The 19,980-nt window shown below is 33.1% G+C and overlaps 2 protein-coding genes across 2 annotated transcripts; both read right to left on the bottom strand.

The window, feature by feature from the left end:
• Window positions 1-4,307: 4,307 nt before the first annotated feature.
• On the bottom strand, window positions 4,308-5,243 carry LOC141522428 (olfactory receptor 8D1-like). Its single transcript, XM_074235879.1, has one exon. The coding sequence runs from the start codon at window positions 5,241-5,243 to the stop codon at window positions 4,308-4,310; it is 936 nt and encodes a 311-aa protein (XP_074091980.1).
• An 8,623-nt stretch (window positions 5,244-13,866) lies between these two features.
• LOC141506000 (olfactory receptor 8D1-like) lies at window positions 13,867-14,805 on the bottom strand. The gene has a single exon (XM_074212382.1). The coding sequence runs from the start codon at window positions 14,803-14,805 to the stop codon at window positions 13,867-13,869; it is 939 nt and encodes a 312-aa protein (XP_074068483.1).
• Between the last annotated feature and the right edge of the window lie 5,175 nt (window positions 14,806-19,980).

Raw genomic sequence — 19,980 nt, 5'->3', positions numbered from 1 at the left:
CACCATCTTGTCTAACTTTTCTTGAAATCTGCTTGTTGTCCTCAAGTATACTGACTTAATTTTAAGACAATGATGCTACTTGATATTTCTTAATTTTGCCCCGATTTTTTGATTTATTGAAGTAAATGAAGTCTAGTTTATAATGGGATATAATTTCCCTTTTTGTGCTACTTGAGGAAGGTAATTTAATATGAGTATTAACAAAAAATAGACCAGTGATACATTTTAGGAAAACAATTTGAATACCTTTGGATTTTGGGAATCCAGAGAAAGTTAGATAAAGGTGGAGGTATTTCAGCACTCAGGAAAACTTCCTAAATTCTATGTATCTACAAAATTGATCTTGGTATATCATTGATTTTTGTTAATCTAAATGTTAGGTTTTTTTGATATCATTCTTACATTACAGCTGAGGTAAGCTGCTCAACTTTGACAATCACTGGATTCAATCATTACTCATTATTTAATTTTAGTAAGGAATAATCAGACAACTTGGTTTCTAAAATTATCAGTCATCTGAGATAGAAATTATAGACAATGGAATATGGCACAGGTAATGTATGGAAGAGGAAATACTGGTGACATATATTATTGCAAGTTTGTTTGGAGGGGCGTGCAAACAAGGAAAGAAAGTTCACCAAAAAAATATGCCTTTTCCAATTTTGTGATGTTGTCCTCATTTGATTTGTCTTTTTTTCTCCATTGATTATCATTTTATTTTTCCAACTTCATGGAATGAAAACTTTTTAACATTCGTCCACATTTGTATGCATAGTTTTAAGTTACACAATTTTCTTCCACCCTCTCTTTCTAAACCCCATCCCCTTAGTGGTGAACAATCTGGTGCATATTGTACGTACCAATTTCTTTTTAACATGTTCAAAATTAATTGTTTTCTGTATGCGAAATTAGAATTAAGGGAAAAGAAAGAAAACCATTAGAAAGGGAAAAAATTTAAGAGAAATGTTTAAAAAACTAACTCAGTGTTCTTTCAGATTCCTGAGGAGATTTTTTTTTGTTTTTGTGTTTGTTTTTTTTTACTCTGGATGTGGATAGCATTGGCCGTAGCAGGTATCCTTGAGTTTGTTCTAGCTCTCTGAACAACTGAGAGGAGCTGCACCCATCAAGGTTGATCAACTCACATTGTTGTGAATATCAACAATAATCCCTTGGTTCTACTACCTTTGATCAGCATAAGTTCCTGTAAATCATACCATACTTCTCTAGAATCTGACCATTCATGGTTTCCTATAGAAAAATAGTACTGCATAACATTCGTATGTCATAACTTGTTCAGTAATTCCACAACTGATAGGCAGCCCCTCAATTTCCAATTCTTTGTCACTACAAAAAGAGCTGCTACGAATATTTTGGAACATGTGGGACTTTTTCTATTCGTTATGATTTCTTATGAATAAAGGCCTAGTATTAGGATTGCTGGGTCAAAGGGTATGATCAATTTTATTGCTCTTTGGGCATAGTTCCATATTGCTCCCTAGAATGGCTGGATCAGTTGAAAGTTCCACCAAGAATGTATTAATGTCTTAATCCCCCCACAACCTCTCCAATATTAATCATTTTCCCTTTTTGTCATCTTAGCCAATCTGATAGGTGTGAGGTGGAACTTCATAATTGTTTTAATTTGTATTTCTTTAATCAGTAACAACTCGGAATATTTTTTCTCATATGATTTTATATAGCCTTAATTTCTTCATTTGAAAACTGTTCTTATCCTTTGACCATTTATCAATTGGGGAATGACTTTTGACCTTACAAATTTGATGCAATTCTCTCTATATATTAGAAATGAGACCTTTATAAGAATATCTTATCTGTGAAAATTGTTTCCCAGCTTACTGTTTTCCTCCTAATTTTAGGAACTTTGGTTTTATTAGGGTAAAATTTGTTAATATAGTCAAAATCACTCATTTTTTTTTCTATTTTTAATGTACTCTATTTCTTAATTGATCATAAATTTCTCCCCTTTCCATATATCTGACAGAATATTTCTTAATTTGTTAATTGGTTCATGGTATAGCACTTTATGTCTAAATTACATACCCATTTTGATCTTGTTTGGAATAGGGTGTGAGATGGGGGGGGTGTCTATGTCAATTTTTTGCCATTCCATTTTCTAGTTATCCCTAGTTATTTTGTCAAGGAATGAGTTCTTATCACAGAAGCTAATGTCTTTGGGTTTGTCAAATAGTAGATTACTTAGTTTACTACTATTTCTTTTGAACCTATCCTAATAAACTGATCCATTACTCCATTTCTGAACCGGTACCAAGCAGTTTTGATGACTGCTGCTTTGTAGTATAGTTTTAGATCTGGGAGAGCTAGTTCACCTTCATCTACATTTTTTTCCCATCAGTTCTCTTGATATACTTGACCTTTGTGGTTCCAGATGAATTTTGTTACCAATTTTTCTAGCTCAGTAAAATTAGTTATTTGTTATGATTTGATTGGTATGGCCCTGAATAAGTAATTTAATTTGGGTAGAATAGTCATTTTTATTTTATTAGCTTGACTTAACCATGAACAATGGACATTTTTTCAATTGTTTAGGTCTGACTTCATTTGTGTGAGAATTGTTTTGTAATTATTTTCATATAGTTTCTGGATTTGTCTTTGGAGGTAGATTCCCAAATATTTAATATTGTCTGCAGTTACTTTAAATGGAATTTCTCTTTCTATCTTTTGTTCTGGGACTTCTTTGTTCATATGTAGACATGTTGATGATTTGTATGGGTTCATTTATATCCTGCTACTTTGGTGAATTTGCTAATTTTTCAAGTAACTTTTAGATGATTTTCTTGGGTCCTCTAAGTATTCCATCATATCATCTGCAAAGATTGAAAGCATTGCTTCCTCATTGACAATTCTGATTCCTTTCATTTCTTTTTTCTAATTTCTATTTTTCTAACAATTTTTCTAATTTTCTAATTTTTCTAATAATTTTCTAATTTCAATTTTTTTCTAATAGTATTTTTAATACTATATTGAGTAGTAATGGTGATAATGGACATCCTTGCTTTAGCCCTGATCTTATTGGAAATGTTACTAGTTTATCCCCATTACATATAATATTTATTGATGGTTTTAGATAGATACTGCATATTATTTTAAGGAAAACTCCATTATTCCTATACTGTCTAGTGTTTTTAATAGAAATAGATATTATATTTTGTCAAAGTCTTTTTAGCATCTAGTGAGATAATCATCATTTCTGTCAGTTTTGTTATTGACATGTTCAATTATGTTGAGGGTTTTCCTAATATTGAACCATTCCAGCCTACCTGGTATAAATCTTACCTGATCATGGTGAATTATTCTTATAAAAGCTTGCTATAATCTTTTTGTTAAAATTTTATTTAAAATGTTTGCATTAATATTCATTAGGGAAATTGGTCTATAAATTTCTTAGTCTTTTTTTGGTTCTTCCTGGTTTAGCACCATATTGGTGTCATAAAAGGAGTTTTGCAGAAGTTTTTCTCCTATTTTTAAAAACAACTGGAATTAATTGTTCCTTAAAAGTTAGGTAGAATTCACTTGCATATCCATCCAGACTTGGAGACTTTTTCTTAGGGAGTTTATTGATGGGTTTTTTCAATTTCTTTTTCTGTAATGGAGTTATTTAAATATTTTATTTCATCTTCTGTTAATCTGGAAAGTTTGTATTTTTATAAATATTCACCCATTTCACTCAGCTTATTAAATTTATTGGCATTCATTTTGGCAAAATAACTCTGAATTATCTCTTTAGTTTTCTCCTCATTCACTGTTATATAACCCTCTTCATTTTTGTTATTAGTAATTTGGCTTTCTTCTTTCTTTCTTTTTTAAATTTTATTTTTAAGCTTTTTACAAGGCAAATGGGGTTAAGTGGCTTGCCCAAGGCCACACAGCTAGGTAATTATTAAGTGTCTGAGGCTGGATTTGAACTCAGGTAATCCTGAATCCAGGGCTGGTGCTCTATCCACTGTGCTACCTAGCTGCCCCTTTTTTCTCTTTTTTAATCAGATTATCCAAAGGCTATCTATTTTATTATTTTATTTTACTAAAACCAACCCCGAGTTTTATTGTTTTAGGTTAGTGATTTCTTGCTTTCAATTTTATTAATCTCTCCCTTGATTTTCAGAATTTCTTATTTGGGGATCTTTAATTTATTCTTTTTCCCACTTTTTAAGCTGCGTATCCAGTTCAGTAATTTCTTTCTCATGACATACCTCGAAGGAATAAATCACTTGTGTGAAGGAAAAGAAAATATATTAAAGACTACAATGACTTTAATTTTGCTGCTTTCATTAGGAGACTATCCAGTCCTTCCTGATCTTCCTCAGTGCATCCTTCACATCCTTGTTCCTCAGACTATAGATCCAGGGGTTTAGCATGGGTATGACCGTGGTGTAGATCACTGAGGACACTTTTTGTTGAGTGATGTTGCTGGTTGATGAAGGCTGACAGTACATAAAAATGATAGAGCCATATAAGACTGCCACAGATGCCAGATGAGACGCACAGGTACTGAAGGCTTTGGACCTGCCCTTAGAAGAATGGATGCTGAGGATGCTGGAGAGGATGAAAGCATAAGAGACCAAGATAGGTAGAGTGGTTATCAATGAGTTGATCACAACCAGAAGCATCACCAAAAGCTCATTGATGTAGGTGTCAGAGCAGGAGATCTTCAAAAGGGGAGGAATGTCACAAAAATAATGACTAATAACATTGTTTCCACAGAATGACAGTCTGATTAGAGCACTTGTATGAGTAATAGCTCCAAAGGCCCCCATGGCATAAACTCCTATCACTAGGAAGAAGCAGATATTCTGGGACATGGTACTACTATAGAGCAGGGGGCTACAAATGGCAACATAACGATCATAGGCCATGGCTGTCAGCATGAAGCAGTCAGCAATACAGAAAGTACAAAAGAAAAAGAACTGAGTCAAGCACCCCGAGTAGGAGATGATGTTCTTCTCTGAAACAAAACCCACCAACATTTTAGGGGTAATGACAGTGGAAAAGCAAAGATCAATAAATGACAAATTGCTGAGAAAATAGTACATGGGGGTTTGCAACTGAGGACTGATCCTGATAAGTAGAAATAAGCCCATGTTCCCCATCATGGAGATAATATATATTTGTAGGAAGAGTAAGAGGAGGGGGAGCTGGAGTTCCGGTTGGTCTGTTAGTCCCATTAGTATAAAGTTTGTTACTATGGAATGATTCCCTGCATGCATTGTCCTTTGACGTTGAGACAGAAATCTGTGGAGATGGAAGAATGGAATCTTATTAGATAAAAATGACCATTTGCCAATATATGCTGATGTAAGGTCACACAAAAGAGATATCTTCTTGAGCTCCTAGAAGCTCCAAATACACACAAGTATTCATAAATTATAGCTGCAAAACTAGATCATAGTGAATAAGTCCAAGGTTTACAAGAATTTTCCAATATTCTATAATTCCAATGTAGAAGCTGCTAAAATTTGCTTTAACATGATTGTGGCTCCAGGGTACTTGATTTCTTTCTTTTTGGCTGCTTGTAATTTTTTCCCCTTTATTGAAGTCTCTGACATTTAGCTATAGTATTCTTGTGAGTTTTCACTTTAAGATCTCTTTTAGGAAATGATTAATGGATTATTTAATTTCCATTTTTCTTTTTGCCTCTGAGGTGTTTAACATCATCTTCTTCTACCTCTTTTACCATTTGACCAAGTCTAATTTTTAAGGCATTATTTTCTTTGTTTTGTTTGTGTGTGTGCGTGTGTGTGTGTGTGTGTGTGTGTGTGTGTGACTTTACCAAACTGTTGACTCATTTTCACTAAATTAATTGAGATTTATTAAGTATTTACACTTTGTAACATTTCGTACCATTTTTCTTCCCAATTTTCTTCTACCTCTCTTGATTTTCAAAATCCATTTTGAGTTCTTTAGTTATCTGAGACCATTTTATATTTTTCTTGGATGCTTTGGGTGTAGGAGTGACTTTATTATATTCTTCTGAGAGTGTGTTTTGATAATCTTTGTTTCCAGAGTAACTTTCTATTGTCAGTATTTTCCTCTGTTTGCTTATTTTTCCCAGTCTATTACTTGAGTTTATTTCTATTAAAATAAGGCTGTTTCCAGGGTGCTGAACACATTGTCCCATGTTTCAACAGCTTTGCTTTATACTGACTCTTTCTTTCTCTCTCTCTGTCTCTCTGTCTCTGTCTCTGTCTCTGTCTCTCTCTCTCTCTCTCTCTCTCTCTCTCTCTCTCTCTCTCTTCTCTCTCCCTTTCTCCTCTCTTTTATTTTTTTGGAATAATTCTTTGCAAGTAGCAGGAAGAAGAGTTTTCTTGGGAAATGCAGATAATATAAAAACAAATCTTTAAAGTAACATTATTTAACCATTAAATAAAGGAATGATTTCTCAAAAGGGAGAGCTCCAATTCATGATATTTTTCCATAAAAATGTGACAGAAAAAGCAGTAATTAAATATTTTAAATTTCTCCTCCATCTCTTGGGTGGGTGTGCAAGGCCTATTAAATTAAGAAGATGAAGAACTGACTTCCTTCACAAAAGCAAATAAGCAACTATACTCAAATTCTTCATATTCAGAGTTGCTTCTGGACATTAAAGAACTGAATAACTTCTTCAGGTACTCAGAGTTAGAATTTATCAGAAATGTTTTTGAACTCAGGCTTTCTTGATTGGAAGGCTGGCCTTCTTATAATACAGTGCCTCTCAGTTTGAAATTTTCACAAGAGTACAAGCCCGAATTATCACTTTTCTGGGATATTACAAAAGTCTGCTACCTGTCTTTCCTATTATACTCTTTTTTTCTCTCCAATGAATCATTTATATAATTTTCAAAATAGTTTCTCTAAGCATAAATCTGGTTATGTTGCTACTCTCCTCAAAATTGTTAGTGACTCCATATTGTACATTGAGTAAATTTCTGCTACCTTTATATGACAAAGTAAAACAAAGTTTGGAAACAATTACATTTCCAAATTGATTTCATATTCCCTAAAATGCAGCTTAAAATATCCATTCTTTTACTGCATCAGTCAATAAGCATTTATATTCAGCAGCTGTTAATTTTAGCGCACAACAAATATTGCAGGAATTTAGATAAGGTACTGAATTAATCCAATTTTTCATTAAGTATTTACCCTTTGTACCAGGCTCTGTGTGTTCTGGGAGCTGGAGATACAAATACAAACAATGAAACAGTCCCTACCTGAAAGGAATTAGTCCTTGATCTCATAAGCTTCAACTGTAGTTGGAGTGAAAGTCATTGAGAAAATCTGGTATCTTAAAAAGTCCATGAATAGATTATCTGGATTTAAACTGTAGACCTGCTACTTACCATCTATATGACACTGAACAATTAATTAGCCTCTGAGGGCTTCAGTTTTCTCATATGTAAGATGAGTTGCAAGTTCCTTTCCAGCTCTAAATTTCTAGTTCAAAAATCCAATGAAATTATTTTTAAAATGACATTTACATATATATCCTTTGATTTTTATAACTTCTTATGTACAAAGACTTTTTAACACATTATTATGAATATATCAGTCCTCACTCATTTCTTCTTAAATTGATCATGATGTATAAAACACAGCCATAAACATAACTAAGATGAATCAGCTTCTCAAAACTTTACTTACTCTATGTCATTTTAATATGTATGTCAATGTTTCAAAAAGTTGTAACTCTATCACTTTAGGTATCACTCCAAGTACTGTGAACATAGACCCTTTGTACCTTAGCCCAGTGGTAAGCAAGCTAAGCAATCTCATAATCTGATATAAACAGGTGGCATTTGTTTAGTATTTTTATAAAAACAAAATATGTTGATGTCTATTTCCTATTTTATTGTTTTCGCTCTCCTAAAAACAATTCTCTTCTGAAGGTTTTGGGAAGTTTTTATTTTGTGGGAATTGTTATATTTTATGAATGTAATATTTGGTAGCTTCTTCCCTAATGTTCTCTTCTAATGAATCATAATGGTGAGAAGGTGACTCTGAGTTCTTGATGGATAAGCAAATGTAAATCAAGAAAAGAAGGACAGTAATGAAGAGGAAAAGCTTTACCCATGAGCCTAGTAGCACATTATATGTGTAACACCTAAACACCAACTTGTCTAAATTCAGGTAGGTCATTACCGGGTGAGTGATAATTGATAGTTGATACTATTGATATAATATTGGAATTGGGCTTAGAAAAATGAGTTCAAATCCAGCTTTAGACACTTAATACATGAGTGACCCTGAGTAAATCAATTGATTTGTGTAAAACTTAGTTTCCTTGTCTGTAAAATGGGAATAACAATAGTATCTATGTCTGAAGGTTTTGGTGAGGATAAAATGAGATAATTTAAAAGAATCTGATAAAATATAAAATGCATTGTAAAAGCTAGTTATAATTTTTGTTATTATCAATTTGATCATGGAGTATAATTTTTGGTGTATAAAAGTTTTATTGTATAAAAACTTTTTAAAAATTATCCCTCAACATGTCAATTGACAAGTAAAAATTATTAGGTGTTCACTACATGCCAAGTACTGTGTTAAGAACTGAGAATACAAAGAAAGGTAAAATATAGTCCCTGTTCTTGAGTAGCTTAAAATAGAATGATAAAAACAACTTACGAATAATTGTTCAAACCTTGTTATATACGTGATAAATGGGGGAAAAGCATCAGAGAAAAGGCAGTAGAATTGTGAGAGATTGATGTAAAAGTAAAAGTAAAAGTGGGATTGTATCTGGGACTTTGAATCTAAGGTTGGCAAGAGGTGGAATTGAGGAAGGAGAATAGCCCAGGCATTGTAGATGGCCAAGAAAATCAGTTAAAAGATAGCATGTTTTGTTTGAGATGTTAATAGAAGGTCAGTGTTAATAAATCAAAAAAGTATGTTATAATTGTGTAGCTTATGGAAAACTTTGAACACCTGAGAATTTAATTTGATCCTGAAGGCAGAGAAATACCAGAGTTCATTGAATAGGGCTGGAGGATATGATAAGACCTGTGTTTTAGGAAGATCACTTGAACAACTGGGTGGATGTTGTACTATGAAGAAAAAATTTTTGGCAGACTGAATAACTAGAGGGCATTTACACACACACACACACACACACACACACACACACACACATATATATATATATATATATATATATATATATATATACATATATGATAAAGGTAATGACCTTGGTGACATAGTCAACAAGATGTGCTAGGAAAGTTGCAGAGTCAAGGATGACCCTAGGCTGTGAGCATGGATGATAGGATGATGGTGGAGCCCTCGACAGGAAAAAAAAAAGTTAAGAAGAAAAATGGTTTGGAGCAAAGGTAATGAGTTCTGCATTGGATATATTGAGTTAAAAATGTCTATTGATTATTTAGTGAAAGATAACTAATGGCCATAGGAGATTGAGAACTGAAAATCAATAGAAAATAGCGGAATGGATAAGTGAATTCAAGAATGATCTGCATAAAGAAATAATTGAATTCATGAGAAATGATGAGATTAACAAGTGAAAGAGTGGAGCAAAAATGTACCTAAAGTGTTCTAAAACTATGTAGAATATTTGACCCTGCAATACCACTATTAGATCTATTTCCCAAGATGATCAAGGAAAAAATAAAAAGAACATCTATGTTCTAAAATTTTTATAGCAGCTTTATTTGTAATAGCAAAGAACTGCAAATTGAGGGGATACTTATCTATTTGGGAATGGTTAAACAAGTTGTGATTGATTGTGATGGGATTTTACTGTGCTTTAAAAAATGTTGAGCATGATGATTTTAGGAAAAAATGAACAAATGTGCATGAAATAATGAAGAATGAAATGAACAGAAACAAGAAAATGTTGTGTACAGTAACCATATTATTCAAAGAATAACTGTTAATGACCAAGCTATTCTGAGTTTTGTGAATATTTAAATCAATTACAAATGATATAATATATATATAATTAATATACTATATTAATATATAATATATAATATCTATAATAGAAGGTGCTATCTACTTAGAAAGAATTAAAATATAGAAGGATGCATAGTGAGACATATATGTGGTATGTATGCAAATTCTGTGCATAATTCTATTTTTCAGTTCTTTCTATGAAAGTAGGGTTTATTTTACTATTTTTTATCCTTCATTTTCAAAGAAGACCATGGCATCAGGGAGGTGATGTCATGACAAGCACTTGAATTGGATTTGAGTGAGGTAGATGCTATGCTAAGTCACCAACCTCATTTTCTCCTCCAGAGCCATCTGGATCCAGTAGTAAGTTTTGAATCAAGCTGATTGGAGATGGCCCTGGATGCGAAGGAATCAGGGTTAAGTCACTTACCCAGGATCACACAGCTATTAAGATTCAAGTGTCTGAGATCACATTTGAACTCCACTCCTCCTGACTCCAAGGTCAGTGCTCTAACCACTGTGCCTCCTAATTGCCTTATGGAAGTGGATAACATTTATATGTACCTATGTGTATACACATATGTGTGTGCCCATGAAATGATGGCCTTATATAATTTGGGGTGAAGAGGAAGAGAAGGAGAAAGTTCAGAATTTAAAAGATAACAATGAATAAACAAAATTATTTTTTGAAGTGGAGGGACAGGAGAGGGAATGAAAGTTATTTAAGACAAAAACAACTCAGAATTGATGGACAATATTTTAGAATTTTTTATTATATAGATTGAAGAGAAGCTCCAATTATTACTAGTCCTTGAATGAATTCTGTCTTATATGAGCTATCAGACCTAAGAAGTCTAAATATTTAAAATGCAGATTGCAGACTGATTGTAGGAGCTCTGAGATCATAGCGCCTAAAAGAAGTAAAATAGTTAATGATATATATATATATATATATATATATATATATATATATATATATATATATATATATATATGTACTGGCTCACTGGGGTGGCATGTTGCATCATTTCCTTTGAAGATTTTTGGAAGCAGCAGGATGGTAAGACATTGGCAGAAATGGATTTGGAGAAAGACTGCCAATCTGAGAATAACTTCCAAAATAAGAACACCAGATTTAAGATTATTTCAGCCAATGATTGTCCTCCTATGTTACTCCTTTACTTCCTTTGTGTTGAGTCTCCCAGTTACCATGTAAATTCCATGAAGACAGGGACTATTTTAGTATTTTATAATTTGTATCTTAAAGGCATTGTATACTCCAAAAACAATGCTTAAACATTTTTTAGGTTTTTGCAAGGCAGTGGGGTTAAGTGGCTTGCCCAAGGCCACACAGCTAGGTAGTTATTAAGTGTCTGAGACCGAATTTGAACCCAGGTACTCCTGACTCCAGGGCCGGTGCTTTATCCATTGCACCACCTAGCCGCCCCCTTAAACATATTTATTAAGGGCTTCATTTATCCTTTAAATCATTTATCTGAAAACCTTGAGTTCACTGACTATGATAAATTAAAACAACAAAAGACATAAGATGTCACATCTGCCATGGCAAAACCAAGAGAGCTTTTCCGAGTCCAGTTGTGGCAAGAAAATAGCAGGGAATGATGGGGGATGTAGAAAAGTATAACCATTTGCAATCCTGGACTTTGTGAGCCCTAGGTAAGTAGTGAATATTGATTCTATTTTTGTTTTGTTCTTCCAGTGGTTTCAAGCCTTCACAGTAATACTTAGACATGAATATCAAAAAATAAATATCAATATGGGGAGCTGAAATTTTGTCCTAAAATTTGGGTATTCATAAAAACTAACATTGTATAATGTTTTTCATTGTGCTATCTTCATATTTCTCAGTATGTTTCAAATATGGATGAAAAAGAAGGTGGAAGAAATAAGTAGGGTTACTCTCTCTTTCCATAATCTAAGACACAATGTGGAAGGGTTCCAAAAGGGATGTTTTTAGTCCCAACACAATAAATTAGTTAAAAAAAAACTATCAGTGTGTCTCAGGCATCATATGTACTCCTCAGCTCACTACTACTTTTTAGTTAAGCATATGAAATTTGGTTACTTACCGTATTCCTATCAGAAAGAGAAGAGTCAGTGTACTGATGATAATATTCCTCAATCTCTTATAATATGAGAATAAATCATACAAGAAAGTTATTGCCACAGCAATGGTCAACTGACAGGATTTTGATGATGATGATGCTTCAGGAGTGCTATTATGTGAATATTTCTAAGTTGGGAATAATTTTAAGGCCATAAGAAGGAAAGATCTCTCCTCACTACTTCAAGGGCTATCATTCATGAGAAGAAATAACAACCTTTCCTCTGAACTTCTTATTCTAGATGAGTGAGGATTTTTATTTGTCCAATTATTTTCTCAGGGAAAATTTTCCTGAGGAAATGAATGAGAATAGATTCCCCTTCTGGATTGCTTCACTCCAGAGGTTGATGTCCCTGGGAAAGAAGCAGTTGCACTGAGTGTGTTTATCTCTAGATAATGGCATTCCCACGAGCATTTCTGGTGACTAGAGAAGAGCAAAACTCCTCTGGTATGGGGGAGCAGGAGTCAGGCTTACTTGTGGGGATGAAGGTATGGATTACAGTTAGTAAAAACAACCTTGCCAGATAGTTTTATGCGATGTTTCCTCAGCACACTGCTCTCCCGAACCTCTTCACTTTAGGATTTGAGGGTTTTACACATCACATTATCTCAAAGCCTTCAATTATGTCCAAAAATTCATTTTAGGTTTTTTTTTGTAAGGCAAATGGGGTTAAGTGGCTTGCCCAAGGTCACACAGCTAGGTAATTATTAAGTATCTGAGACCAGATTTGAACCCAGGTATTCCTGTCTCCAGGGCTGGTGCTCTATCCATTATGCCACCTAGCCGCCCCAAAATTTCATTTTAGATAAAGTTGTTCTTCCTTCAATTTAATTCAGCAAGTGTTTATTAAACTTCTAAAATGAATCAAGGTATCAAAGAAGTAGGCAATAAGCATTTGAATAGCACTTGAGTTCTCCAGGCAATATGTTATATACACTTTTAACAAATATTATCTCATTTGATTTTCACCAAAATCTGGGAGATAATTGCTATTTTTATTCTTATTTTACAGTTGAAAAACTGAGGTAGGCAGAGGATAAGTGACTTGTCCAGGTCATATATTTAGTAAATGTTTTAAGGTCAAATTTTAACTCAGGTTTTCCTGATTTCAAACTTAGGATACTACCTACTAAGCCACCAGTTGCATAAAAAAATTGGCACTGTCTTCATGGACTTTACTCCTTGGGAAGGGAAAAGAATGTAGTAATAGATTAAAAAAATTCAAAGACAAGAAGAACAGAAAGATATGGAACATATTATGACTGTGTGCAATTCAACTGAATTCAATAAGCATGTCTTAAAGACTTCATATGGATTAACTCAGTATTAAATTCTAAGGTGGGGAATCATGTGTTTTGGTTCCAGTTGATTTATTCAAATGATATTTATTAAAAGTAGAAGACCAATAATCAGGCATTTAAGTATTTTAGAACCAAGTCAAATAAATAGTTTAAAATTATTGCATCATAATCAGAGAACTTAGAAAACTTCCTAAAGGTGATTTTGTTTAGTCCTCTATTTGAAACCAAAGAAATCATTATCATTATCCTTCTATGAGAGAAAAACCTTGAAATGACTGAAATATGCAAGTTCAGATGGGGGAAAAGGTGGTTATACATATGGACTGGGACACTATACACCTAGAAGCAGCCTGTAGAGGACAGACACTGAATATACATTAATGAAAACCAATTGAGACATTTCATTACAATGTTGTCGAAGATTAGACCAAGTCTGAAGGTAAATTTCAACTGTCAAACAAGAATTAAAGCAAAAGTCAGTATTCTAATGATCTTTAGATTTGTTGTTTCCTTTACGAACCAGGAAACATTCTGCTCTTAAGGATTTTCCTTAATGCTTCCTTTACATCCTTGTTCCTCAGGCTGTAGATCAAAGGGTTCAGCATGGGGATGACTGTGGTATAAAACACTGAGGCTACTTTCTCCTGGACCACACTGTTAGAAGCTGGTATATAATACATGACCAAGATGGAACCATAAAAAACAGAAACTGCTGCCAGATGGGATCCACAGGTACTAAAGGCTTTATAACGGCCCTTTGTGGATTTTATACAAAGAATGTTCAGAAGAATGAAAGTGTAAGAGATCCAGATGAGCAAAGTTGTAGTCAACAAATTAAATCCACCAACAATCATCACCAATAGCTCGTTGATGTAGGTGCTAGAGCACGAAAGTTTCAAAAGGGGAAGAACATCACAGAAATAATGATGGATAATATTGTTCCCACAGAAGGATAGTCTGGCTAGGTAGCTTGTATGAACAATGGCCCCAATGCCCCCCATTGTGTATACACCTGCCACCAGCAAAGAGCAGAACCATGGCACCATGGTGACATTATAGAGCAGGGGTCTACAGATGGCAACATAACGATCATAGGCCATGGTTGTCAGCATATAAACTTCAGCAATCACAAAGAAGAGAAAGAAAAAAAATTGAGTCATGCAGCCTGAAAAGGAGATGATGTTCTTCTCAAATACAAAATTCTCCAACATTTTGGGTGTAATGACAGAAGAATAGCAGAAATCTATGAATGACAGATTACTAAGGAAATAGTACATGGGAGTATGAAGATGAGAACTAACCAAGATTAATAAAATCAAGCTAAGGTTTCCCACCATGGAGACTAAGTAGATTCCTAGAAACAAAAGAAAGAGTGGTGTTTGAAGCTCTGCTTGGTCTGTTAATCCAAAGAGAATAAATTCTGTCACAATGGTATTATTTTCCATGTCCATTCTTTTCCAAAGGTTGAAAATCTGCAGAGTTGTGAGAGAAATGTCTTAGTGACCAAAAATAAATTTTAAAATTCTTTCTCTATTGCCTTTTCAATCTCTTTCTCTTTACACTTCTCTCTGTCTATCTCTCACACTCCTCTCATTTGTTTTTACTTATTTGCTCTACAAATGACTAAGGACTATTTATCAATGAAGAAGGCAGTTATGTCAGCTACGATCTAATAAAGACAGGCAGATAACCAAAAACACAGGACTTGGATAATGTGACTTATTTCAAAATAAATTTTCTTATGAGGTAATAAATTACTCATGATTAAATGTATCTGGGTAGATGCTGGTTGACCATGTGGGGTTGGTAGTTGTATTTAGAGGATATTTAAGCATGAAGTATAGAGTTTTCCTTCATGACCTCCAAGGTCCCTTTTGAACTGTAACATTTATTCCATGCTTTTATCACAGGTTATAAAAGTTTGAAATCACTTTAGAAATATTTTCTGCCAGCCTCCTAATTTTACAGATGAAGAAAATGAGATCAAGAAGTTGATGTGCAGAAAACATAGGCATGATTTAATTGGTGAATACCACAGACAATTTTTTTCTATTAAAATTTTATTTGGGAACATGTTGTCCTAGTCAGTCAATCTATTGTCACTATTTAAACATCTGCTAAGTGCAGACACAGTGGTAGAGATAATAATAAAGTAAAAATAAAGTAATAAGTAAATAATAAAGTAAAAGTCAGTCCCTTTTCTGTTTAATGAAGGAAGCATAACATAAATAACTAGATAAATGTCATAATATAATATGTACAATCGAATCTCAAGAATAAATGCATTAGCAACTGGAGGTGATGGGTGGAAACAAAGAAGAGTATCTTAAAGAAAGCAGAATTTGATTTGACTTTTACCTAGGAAAGCAACAGTCTAGTTCCATCCTTGTGTTGTTATTTACTGGGTCATTGATCATAGCCAACTTACCTGACTTTTTGATCTTGATTTTGTTCACTTGTCAAATGGGGATAACATTTCTCACAGGTTTCTTTAACAGTATCTGAACTTATAGAGATGTGATGAAGTCTATGAACCACTTCTCAAAATCATGCTTTAAAATGCATGATATAAAATTCAGAGAATTTCAATAGAAATCAAATGCTAGTGAAGATAAAGATTTAAGTTTTTTACCCAATCAAAATTTGCAGAGTTCCTGAAATCTCTCTATGGATTCATGGGGCTCAAGAAAATACAAGTTAAGAAACTTTGATTTAAAGTTATGGACCTCATTGAATTTGAGAAACAATTTCCCCCTCTCATATAGAATATATACATTGACTTCACTTTTTTTGTCCATTAATTCTAAAACAAAAAAAGTTGTATACAAAGATGCTCAGGAATAAGGTTTAAAAATTTAAGATACACTTTAGTTGGATTATCTTCGCTAGATCATCTTGTTAGTTGTTTGAAGAGGAATGGATTGGTGCTTACAAATTTAATATTTTTTTGTGGAATAGACTCTAGAATTACTTCCTCACAAGAGGAAGTTGTGCCCCCCCCACTGACCTAGTTGTCTACTTCTCTCCTTAGTGTTCTAAACTCAATCTGTGAAGTTATTTTTTTCTAATACTGTTTTTATGATCCCAGTCCAATATATTCTTACCATATCAGCTGAAAACAATAAACAACTCATTTAGATTTTAGAAAATTGTACTTATTAATGTGATGAATTGCTATTTTTGTTATCATTGAGTTATTTCAGTCTTGTCCAAGGATGGATGTGAATTCAGGTCTTTCTGACTCCAGGTCCAGCACTCTATCCATTGTACCACTTAACTAATCCTAAAGTATATAATAAAAACAATTAATAAATTTCCTCTCCCCAAAACAAATGGTAAACTCTCTTACATGTTCAGAAGGAAGTTGGCTTGGGTTAGATAGCACATGTGGCAAAGGTGTAACGAATTCATTGCCCTGGTGCACATGTGGTAAAGGTGCAACCAATTCACTGCCCTGGTAGCACACGTGGCAAATGTGTAACCAATTCACTGCCGGTTGCCATGGAAGAAAATATAAAGCCTTGGAGCCTTCAAGGCTTCTGCATGGCCTTATATCTCTTCAGGTTATCTTGAAACTATTGTTTTATACTTATAAGTATCCAAATTATAACAAAATTAAAATTCTCTGGTTGATAGACATCATCACATCTCTATAAGTTCAGACATATATAAAATTTACATCAGATTTCATTTTCTTTCTGAAACATTAAATTTCCATCTCAATTCTGTTTTTCTTCAAAGCAGATTTCTTTCCCTAAATTTTTTATGGGTCAGTTTTTTCCCCATACGATTGTGACAAAATCACATTCTTTGACAATTAATATACATATTTTTATTTTGCACAAAAATATTTTTTCAATAACTTGTTTCATCTGGGAAAGAGTCTTAAAGGGATAATATATTGCACACTTATTTTAAGTGAAAGCTGATGGAAAAAATAGAAAGTATCAAGGTTAGATAAACGAATAGGACATTGATTCTCTTTAAGATAAAAATAAGTGAGGTGGTAGAATCAGTGTTATCATTTATTAAAAGCAACAAAGCATTATCACATAGGAAGCCAAATCTAGTTTTCATATAGTCTATGATAACAACTGTAAAAAAGACATAAAATATCTTTACCTGCTACAATCAACAATCAATCATCAAACTTTTTTAGGGGGCTTATTACTTGTCATGTGTTAGGCACCTGAACTATGTGATGATGATTTAATAAAAGGGAAAAATACTTCTTGCCTTCCTTATCTGGAGGAAAAAAACAATTAATTAGTAGATACATGAAATATATTTAAAGTAATATCTGTGGGAACAACACTAACAACTAAGGGGGGTGGGCAGAATAGACATTTTGTGTTGTACAAAGGATTATTTCACCTAAGGAAGCCAAGAAACTTAGAAGAACTAAAAGAATAAAACCCATTCAAGGCAAGGTACATATTCCAGGAAATAAAATTATCCAAAGGGGTGGGAATTGGATATATAAAATCTTTGTAGCTGGATGAAATTTGCAAAGGATTAAAATTGTAGAAAGGGGTCAGATTATGAATGGGTCTCTAAGAAAATCACATAACCTCTGACCCCTTATCTGTACAATGGGGATAATAATAATACCAACCTACCAGAGTTATTTTGAAGAGCAAATGAAATAATAAAGTTCTTAGCACCTAGTGTATAGTAGGCACTATTGAAGACTTGATTTCTTCTTTCCTGTCTCCACTTTCTTTCCATTTTACTCTCTAATTTTAAAAGTAAGTGGGAGGTGCATGAGGGGGAAATTCCTTGAGCAGTGCTCTCCTGATTTATCTCCCTTTTATAATGACAAAAATCCCCATGATTATTATACCTTTCCCTGTGATGCAAATGATTTATATCATATATTTGTAAATGTGTGTTCATGAATGATTATATTACAATGTGTACTAATTAGAAAACCTAAAATTCATTTGATTATTAAATTTTTAAATGAACTTATTTGACTCAGTGCCACATATCCTATCTAACACACAAAATATTCATTGAGAAAAAAAGAAAGTTGAAAAGTATTTGAAAGTTTTGCTTTTTAAGGGGCTCAAATATGAATTTTGTTATTTAAGAAACCTTTGTTTTCTAAGTGATTCATATGGGATAATAAACATAATTCTTCTACCAAGACTTTACAAATTTTTTCCTCTCAATACAATCCATTGAGCTAAATACTCCAAGTAGTATCATTTTCATTTTATAGGTAAAAGAAGTGAAGTGCAGGATCCTTAAGTGTCTTGCTCAAAGTTTCACAGTTAGAAGGTATTTGAGTCATGACTCCAATTCCATTTCCTGAGATCAATCTAACATTCATTTTACTGCACACCATTTCTAAGTTAAACATTCTTGTTGAATTTTTGGGTCATTTTCTAATTAGTGCATGGAAAGATCTTCCAGAGCTAATAGACAATAAAGTCATTTGTAGGGAGTCATATTTAGTCATATTTAGTCAGACAACACTAAGAAATCAAGAAGGACATATAATTTTATGTGGAAGGAAATTTATTGCTATTTACAAAATATAATTTGCTTGAAAACATTCAGGGAGTCATCTAATTTGTAATGAAAGAACCACTGAAATACCACCAATGGTATCCATGTAAAAATTGATTTTTTCCTGGGATTTTTGTGAAACCTCTTTCATGCTTATACACATGTTAATCTAGATCAGGGTTATTTTTATTGTTATTCATACCTTTGACATTCTAGTGGAGCCTATTTTGGGGATAATATTTTTCCATGGATAACATGAAATAAAATTTATAGAATAACAAAAGAAACCATCTCCATTGTAATACATTTATCTTTTTTTCTTTTTCTTTTTTTTTTTGCAGGGCAATGGGGTTAAGTGACATGCCTAAGTTCACACAACTAGGTAATTATTAAGTGTCTGAGGCCTCATTTGAACTCAGGTTCTCCTGACTTCAGGGTCGGTGCTCTATCCACTGTGCCACCTAGCTACACCAAAATACATTTATCAAAATATATTTTTAGAAATCAAGTTCATATGACCCAATTTTATAACATGAATACTAGACAGATTAGAAGGATAATGGGCATTTATGCTGCTATTTTGGTCTTTATACTATCAAATCCTATTGCCTCTCTTAATTAAATTCTAAAGAAGCAGTTGTTCAAGTTTATTACTCCTATTGAACCAAACAAATGAAAAATGAGAAGTCCTTAACTCAGCTCCTGGAACTTATTGTATAGAATGAGGAATGATTGAAAAGATGAGTTTCACTTATTTTTCGCTCAGAAGGAAAACAAAGGAGCTACAAGGATGCTTATGAATAGAGTATGGTGCTTGAAACAACAGTCTAAAGACTCAAAATATGAAGTATATTACACAAAAAATAAGAAAAATTTGAAAAGGAAAAGACAATATTAGTCTTCAAGTGAACTTAATTGAAGTACTCATAAGTAGAGAATATCTCTATTTCCATAATGTTACATCATTTAAAATTGTAACTAAGTACATTTGAGACATGAGTACCTCTGACTGATTAAATTATTAATATTATCTTCCAAAATTAATTTTTATTTCTAGTACCTTGAAAAGTTGGTGAAATTTGAATATTTACCAGAATCCTATGAAGAGTAGA

This window comes from Macrotis lagotis, chromosome 1, assembly GCF_037893015.1.
Source record: "Macrotis lagotis isolate mMagLag1 chromosome 1, bilby.v1.9.chrom.fasta, whole genome shotgun sequence".
Classification (NCBI taxonomy): Eukaryota; Metazoa; Chordata; class Mammalia; order Peramelemorphia; family Peramelidae; genus Macrotis; species Macrotis lagotis.
This window is presented reverse-complemented; position numbering and strand designations above follow the sequence as displayed.

Bases quoted from the DNA above. Each gene is read 5' to 3' on its own strand.
- LOC141522428 (XM_074235879.1), bottom strand. From the start codon at position 5,243: ATGCATGCAGGGAATCATTCCATAGTAACAAACTTTATACTAATGGGA.
- LOC141506000 (XM_074212382.1), bottom strand. From the start codon at position 14,805: ATGGACATGGAAAATAATACCATTGTGACAGAATTTATTCTCTTTGGA.